The 7,323-nt window shown below is 55.9% G+C and overlaps 4 protein-coding genes across 4 annotated transcripts; 2 read left to right on the top strand and 2 right to left on the bottom strand.

The window, feature by feature from the left end:
- Window positions 1-366: 366 nt before the first annotated feature.
- Window positions 367-1,530, top strand: CkaCkLH20_08485 (uncharacterized protein; the record flags this gene model as incomplete). The annotated part of the gene is made up of 3 exons (XM_038891200.1): window positions 367-717; window positions 778-842; window positions 894-1,530. The coding sequence occupies 3 exons, from the start codon at window positions 367-369 to the stop codon at window positions 1,528-1,530; spliced, it is 1,053 nt and encodes a 350-aa protein (XP_038743574.1).
- Window positions 1,531-1,745: 215 nt separating this feature from the next.
- On the bottom strand, window positions 1,746-2,923 carry CkaCkLH20_08484 (uncharacterized protein; the record flags this gene model as incomplete). The annotated part of the gene is made up of 3 exons (XM_038891199.1): window positions 1,746-2,506; window positions 2,605-2,673; window positions 2,833-2,923. The coding sequence occupies 3 exons, from the start codon at window positions 2,921-2,923 to the stop codon at window positions 1,746-1,748; spliced, it is 921 nt and encodes a 306-aa protein (XP_038743573.1).
- A 2,499-nt stretch (window positions 2,924-5,422) lies between these two features.
- CkaCkLH20_08483 (uncharacterized protein) lies at window positions 5,423-5,938 on the top strand (the record flags this gene model as incomplete). Its single annotated transcript, XM_038891198.1, has 1 exon — window positions 5,423-5,938. One exon carries the CDS (start codon window positions 5,423-5,425, stop codon window positions 5,936-5,938), a length of 516 nt encoding a protein of 171 aa, XP_038743572.1.
- Window positions 5,939-6,387: 449 nt separating this feature from the next.
- CkaCkLH20_08482 (uncharacterized protein) lies at window positions 6,388-7,148 on the bottom strand (the record flags this gene model as incomplete). Its single annotated transcript, XM_038891197.1, has 4 exons — window positions 6,388-6,554; window positions 6,622-6,925; window positions 6,984-7,017; window positions 7,102-7,148. The coding sequence occupies 4 exons, from the start codon at window positions 7,146-7,148 to the stop codon at window positions 6,388-6,390; spliced, it is 552 nt and encodes a 183-aa protein (XP_038743571.1).
- Between the last annotated feature and the right edge of the window lie 175 nt (window positions 7,149-7,323).

Genomic DNA, 7,323 nt, shown 5'->3' with positions numbered 1-7,323 from the left:
CCAGACCTGGTACGGTAATACGACATGTTGAGCTTGATACGTTTTATTAGTGACTACCTCAAGAAGCTTGGGTGCTACAAGCCCGGCCTCAACGAACGGGCCATCGGTGGTTAAAATGCCCGACGACCCCTACCTCGCCTGGAATGACAACAGTGGCAGAGCTCCCAAATTATGGATCTATGACGCTTTGTTTGCACACCACCCCACGACTAGTCAGTTCAACCACCAAAGAACTTGAGCAGAAACATCACGATCTCGCGCTACGCGTTGCATACTTGAACCACGTCTGCTGCCTTCTAAGAGGCGGATTCCCTGTTCGAAACCTACTCAAAAATTTGTGTTCTAGATCTGCTCGGATAACACACAATGGCGCTTCCCGCAATCAATTCCCTCGAAGACTGCTCCGACTGGGCCAAGGCCGCAGAGCCCTTCATCCCGCAGCTACTCGACCTGCCGCGCCGAATCGCCGCGAGCCCGCAGTCCCTGCCGCAGATCTACCTCGAGACGAACCCGCTCGTTTCCGGCTTCGCCTTCTCCCTCCTCATCGGGTTCGTCGCGTTGGGAGTGTCCGAGTACCACAGGAACTACTCCCAGATCGACCGGTTATGGAGTCTCTTGCCCAACTGGTACGTCCTGCACATGGCTGCCTGGGCGCACCTGAACGGGGTACCGTCACACCGATTGATGTTGGCTGGAGTCGCGACAACTCTCTGGAGCGTGAGTGAACCTCGGACTATTGAGATTCGGGGACAACGGAAGCTGACGCAGTTCATCTAGGCGCGACTGACCTTCAACTACTGGCGCAAGGGCGGATATGAACGTGGCAGCGAGGATTACCGATGGTACACCTGTCCAATTGTCCCATAACGGTCGCCCAGCTAACAAATTGCCAGGGAAATCGTCCGCAAATACGTCCCAGCATTCGTATTCTTCGTCTTCAACGTGACCTTCATCTCGTTCATCCAGTCCATTCTCCTCTTCGCCTTCTCTGCCGCCCCGGCCTACTCCCTCCTCCTCGCCAGTCGTATTGAGCCCGGGATCTCCGCCGCCGACTGGTCCTTCTTCTCTATCATCGTCGGCCTTGTCGTCAGCGAGTACATTTCCGACGGCCAGCAGTGGGACTACCAGACCGCGAAGCACGCCTACATGAAGGACTCTAAGGTGCCTCGTGGATGGGCGCAGGGAGACCTTGACCGCGGGTTCGTGACAAACGGCCTGTGGGCGTACAGCCGTCACCCCAACTTTTTCGCTGAGCAGATGATCTGGTTCGTGCTGTACCAGTGGAGCTGCTACGCGACCAAGGTGCTCTACAGCTACACCTTCGCCGGTTCTGCGTTCTTGATTATGCTGTTCCAGGGCTCGACTTGGCTCACGGAGCTGATTACTTCTGGCAAGTACGCCGAGTACAGCGAGTACCAGAAGCAGGTTGGCATGTTCATGCCCACGTCACTCTTTGGCTACCGCAAGCCGCAGCCCAAGGTTATCAGGACAAGCGAGTTGGCGAAGAAGCAGACAAAGAAGGAGAGGTAGAGTTGTTCAGCGTACACAGCTGGCAACAGAAAATTCCATAAATGAGACCGACAAGAGGTGCTACCGAGTCGCGTAGACTAGAGCCGACGCATCTGTGTATATTCTACGGTATCCTTCTACTTCTAGGTGTCTGTACGGGGTTCTAGGTGTTCGTACGAGGTTTCTAGCGTCTATCCGTCATGACATAGAACATAATTCACAATCCAATGACACGCTTATGCTTCGAGGTTCAAACTGGCGAGGCTGTCGACATAGTACGCCGGCACAGCTGCCGCGCCCTCCTTCTCCCAGTCTTCCTTGTTGTGCACGCCGGTCAACACGGCCAGCGTGCCGCCCAGCTTGCCCTCCTTACCGAACTTGATGTCGGTGTCGAGGCGGTCGCCGATCATGCACGTCCGCTCGCGGTTGAGCTGGAACTTGCCCTCGACGGCGTCCATCATGGCCTGCGACGGCTTGCCGAGCGCGATCGGCTGCTGCTGGCTCATGTTGATCAGCGGGATCGAGATGGAGCCGGCGCCGGGGAAGAAGGTGTGGGACATGGGCAGCGTGCTGTCCGTGTTGGTCGCCAGGAAGACGGCGCCGCGGCGGAGGTACTGGTAGCCGAGCGAGAGCTTCAGGTAGTTGATGTGGAAGTCGAGGCCGGCCAGGACGACGCCGACCTCGGGGTCTAGGAGGGAGCCGTCGGCGATGCCGGCGAAGTCCTCCGGGGAGATGTCGCGGCGGAGGGCGGGGTCGGTGCCGCCGATGAAGTCGACGCCCTCGGCGCGCAGCTCCGCCTCGATGCCCGCCTCGCCGATGACGAAGACCTTGCGCTTGTCGGCGGGCAGGTCGAGGATGCGGGAGATGTAGACGGCGGAGGAGTAGGCGGAGCCGAAGATATCCTCGACGTCGGAGGGGATGTCGAGGGCGGTGAGCTTCTTGCGGTAGTCGGGCCGGGACTTTGTCGAGTTGTTTGTCACGAAAACGGTTCTCTTGCCTGTTGTCCGGGGAAACGTGGAAACACAGAGGTTAGGGGACGTTTTCACGATTACGAGGGTGAGGTTACTAGGAGTTGTGAGAAATGTGGTGAGCAACCTTTTGAGCGCAGGAAGGCGAGGGTCTCGCGGATGCCGTCAAACAGATGGTCTCCGGACCAGAGAACGCCTGTGGTTGCGTTAGCCTTCCTTTGAAATTTGAGCCGGGGTGGTGGGATCGATCACCATCGCAATCAATGAGAAAGACCTGCGGCGCAAGAACGTCTCACAATCAGCTTCTCATCGAGGGGCATGTTTTGTACGGTTCGGGATGTAAAAATGACTCAACGGGTGGGGGGAAGGAGATGGCGCACGTCAAACTTGTCGAGGAATTCTTGGACCGCGGCGGGGTCGCCGGTGAGGTACTTTGGTTGAGACATCGTGAGTTTTTCGAGCGTGGTGTTTTCAACAGAAGTGGCAGAACGAATACGATGGGTGCTGGAGTGAGTTTTGGGCAAGGGTGGTTCAGGTATGGCGCGCAGACGGGATGACGATGAGTGGACGGCGGAGGTGAGAGTGAGGTCGGACGGCCATCGTCCGATTGGTCGGCTCGCACGCTGTGGCTGCCGAGATACGGGGCGGCGGGTGCGGCATGAGATTATCGAAACCTGGGGAGGAAGAGTGAGACAGAGCGGTCTCGGGGCAGACAAGAGCGAGAACATCGTTTGGGATGCGACGGGCTAGACCTCATGCTACTTCCACGGGTGGAAGAACGTAAAAAAACCTGGGGTATGAACTGAGGGCCTGTATTTGTTGGCGGTTAGAAACTTTGATGACGGGATAAGTAAGGTGGGCCTTCGATCTGGTGCTTGTTTCCCCAGGTTCAGTGAAGCCAAGACATCGTCGTGAGAAGGAGCCCCTCGTATGCATTCATCAGGCTCAGCTGCTGAGAATACGGTTGGCATTCACGGTATGCACCTCGCAGCTGCGAAACCGGCCGTCAAAATCTTGTCTGTGGCTTGCCTGCATTCCTTCCCGCGATGGAGTCCCCAGCTCTATGGCACCCGTTGTCCAAAACCACCTCAGTCAACAAACAAGCAAAACGCCTGATCCAGAACAGCTAAGGAATGCGATTTGACCCAATTTATCCTCTCGCTATTCTCAAAAGCGACAGAGAAATTGTATCTTGTCGCCGCACATTCAACAATCTTGTCTCCTTGTCAAATCTCAGCCAAGAATATCTTGGAACGGAATGCAACGCCATGCCACTCATCACATCCGCGGGGGTCACGGCCCCACGCCGGAAAAGAGATTAGAAGACCGAAGCGACAGCGGTCCGGCTGCGGAGTTTCCTCAATGATTGATCTCTTACACGCAGGCTCTCATTACCAAATCATTCGCCTAACGGATTTCCCTACTATGTTCCATGCATTGGTAATCCTGCTAATATGATCTAGTGTAGTCAACGCAGTAATTGAGAATTGACCAGACAAATGACGTCAGAAGGGACCAATGCATGAATCGTTAAGCCGCCCGGGTTGCCGGAGTGGCGCAAGGCGAATGAACGAATTTCCATATGCGTTCTCTTTTTTTGGGGATCCATCAACCGTAAATACGGTTGGCGGCAACTGACGTAAAGTTCCTTCAAGCATCATGTAGGGACCTAGCGCGATGCCGTAGAAGCCCCGAGGAATCCGGGCTGGGGGTTGTGGAAGAGCGCGTCGATCAGCGGCACATCGAAAGTAAGCTTAGCCCCGCGAGCGACCCTGAAAGAAAAAGGACCCTGAATTGGCAATATGGATCCCCCCTTTTCTTTTCTTCTTCGCCTTTCGGTGTCGCGGATCTCATTAGTTGGATTGGATTGCTCATCACTTGCGGCTCTGCCGTCCGCAACGTGACGACGTCGCATTAGCTCCGGCGGGCGGCGTCGTATTTTTCATCGGTAATCATAATTTGTCCATGGATCCTTGAGGAATTTCGACACCGGAGATAAGAATAGTGCCGGTCTGCTGAATAAGTTTGTCCCGTTGTCCCCTAACTGCGCGAGGCCGACCGCGGCCATCCATCCCCCTTCATGCCGTCCGTCCACGGGTCAGTCAACCTCGGCGGTGAAGAAGGTCAAGCTGTAGATGACCACCTCACCGCTCGCGCTGTGTTTCACCGACAAGCAGGCCCCCTGGTGGAATGGAGCGTGGGGGAGACATGCCAAACCTCTCAAGATGGAAAGGAGGATGTCAGGGACCCTTCCGGGGAAACAAGACACCATTGACAAAAGCACGGGGCACCAAGGTTGGAACGTTTTGTGGTCGAGGTGAAGAGTCTAGACATCTTGGATGGTACCTTCGAGAGGTAGACACCGCACCTGCCCGTTGTGTCGTGGCCGCTCTTTCCGAAAACACAAATCCGTCCTGACGGACTTTGGCCGGTGAATGGACTTTTTTTTTTTTCACTTCACCTTTTGAATTTTTCTTTTCTGCGGTACGGTGCGTTTGCTTCCACTGCTATTATAAATTAAATCGCCTTCTTCCCTTTTTCCATTCTTCCTTTCGCCACAACTCCGTCCCGTCTTTCACGATACGACGAAAGAAAAAGAAGAATCTCGCCATCCATCCTCGCGTCGGATACGATCAACCTTTCTGGGCGTCGACTATTTAATTCTTAATATCCCACCTTCATCACGTCACTTGCTCCCACACGAGGCACACGACCTTGACACACCACCGATTCGCAACAAAAATAACACTCGGCTTACCTGTCGGGTCTCGGTCCCCATACTTTCGTTCTACCTTGGTCCCTGCAACTCCCCCATCCCAACGAACCGGCCCTGACTCTTTTTGCCCACGCATCCCCACCGTCAAACACGATACCGGACCGTCTCATCAATATTGGGACCGAAAAAAGCCAAATACTCCACTCGCTCTTCCGTACATTAATCAACCATGGCCCCCATCACCCTCACTGAGGACCAGCTCCAAAGCTTGCGCTCTCTTCCTGCCAACGACTACACCATGGCCTCTTCCCAAGCTGCCGCGCCTAACAGCGCCGGCCAGACCCCTGTCACCGCTTCCACCGACGTTTCTCAGACCGATTACTTCGGCCCTTCCTCTCAGAGCTCCGCGACCAACTCCTCGCGCACCTCCGCCGAGATCCAGCGCCCTGCCGTCACCAGCGCTCCGGTGAAGCCCAAGGCCGCCAACCCTCTCCCGCCTCTGTCGCGCGACTTCCCCAAGCCCACCGAGGAAATCGACGTCGCCGAGGCCCTTTCTCGCAAGCCCGGCCGCTGGAGCATCCAGGGCACCATCACTGCCAAGAACGCCCGCGTCTTCCCGCCTGTCGACGAGGAGAAGGAGAAGGCCAAGCGCCAGCAGAATCTCGCCGATGTCAAGAAGAGCCTGTTTGCCGCCAAGGACTCCCTCAAGGACATCCCCATGCCTGCTCCCAAGAACAACTTCTAAACGACACCCGCGCCACCTCGACAAAGTCAAGCACACGGAAAACCCGAACAAACTTTTTTGCTGTTTTTGCTTTTGCACACTTCAACACCCGGCTGTCTTCGGCATGCGATCGGACGCACCTCGGGCGTTGAAGCACGATACCCACGGTTAGATCGGAGAGAAGGAAAAGGGGGGATGGGACGGGACGAAAGCGATTGATTCGGCGGGGCAGACGGCTACTGTCGCGACGCACAGTAGCGAACTGTCACGGCACCAAAAGGCGTTTCATTTGGGGAAAAAAGCTTCTAATCATTGTCCATTTGGTCAAAAAGCCGCGAGAGTTTTGAAGCCATTGCGAACTTTGCAATATTGTACATAGTGCATGCTGAGTATGACCCACTACTACATGGGTCGTCAGCCTAATAAGAACACGATTGACCTACACTACTTCTACAGAAACGTGCTTGCACTTAATCGAGACGTGATGCAAGGGAGAAGCTGTAAGCCACCATCGCGACAAACCCGGCGAGGTTGACGATTGTCGAGACACCGTGCAGCTTGCCGAAGGACTTGTTCAGAGCCAACATCTCCTGCGAGTGAGGCGGCTTGTCGTAGCTCTTCTTTCCATCCTTCTTCTCTGCGGGGAGCGTCAGCCATCATAATTGGGATAAAGCGGACCCGCCCGCATCATCGGACCAAAATACCTTGAGCGTATCTAGCTTTCATGACCTTCTGCGTCTTAGGCAGGATCACCACCAGGTTCGCCAAGCCGGTGACGAACATGGTGGCGATGGGCAGCAGCGCGCTGTACCGGTTCGACTCGTTCAGGAGACCGCCGATGCCGCCCTCCCGCGCGCCGAACGGGCTGCCGCTCCCGGGGAAGGTCAGGGCCATGACGGCGGGGAGGGCCGTCTGGATGGTGAAGTAGACGGGGAAGAGGGCGTTCTGCGCGGTCGAGAAGGCCGGGCGTTCGAGGACGCGGAACATGGTGATGCCATTCACAAAGGACTTTTGAAGCGGTTAGCTACACTCCCTTTGCGGGACGCCCTCCGTGGCGACGACATACGTGGAAGAAGGTCGTTCCCAGAAGGGTGCCGTATCTAGGTGCAGCCAAGCAACGTTAGGTATCGATGACGAATGGTCTGATGAGACGCCGCACGTCTCGACGGGACTGGTGTTCTTACGAGATGATGTGGTACGGCGCCGGGGAGAAGGCGATGGAGTCAGGCATGTTGGGCGAGATTGGCAGCTTCCACGGTCAGTTAGATGTGCGGGTTGGTGATACAGGCAACTGATGAGTTGAGGTTGAAAGTTGAAGCACATGCGGCGACTTGCAGGATGGAGAGGTGCCATCTGGAACACTGAGGAGACAGGGGTTTGAATGGATGAGGTCACCTCGGCAGTGG

This window comes from Colletotrichum karsti (genome assembly GCF_011947395.1).
Source record: "Colletotrichum karsti strain CkLH20 chromosome Unknown Scaffold28, whole genome shotgun sequence".
Classification (NCBI taxonomy): Eukaryota; Fungi; Ascomycota; class Sordariomycetes; order Glomerellales; family Glomerellaceae; genus Colletotrichum; species Colletotrichum karsti.
The sequence above is the reverse complement of the archived record's forward strand: the minus strand, read 5'-3'. Positions and strand labels throughout refer to the sequence as shown.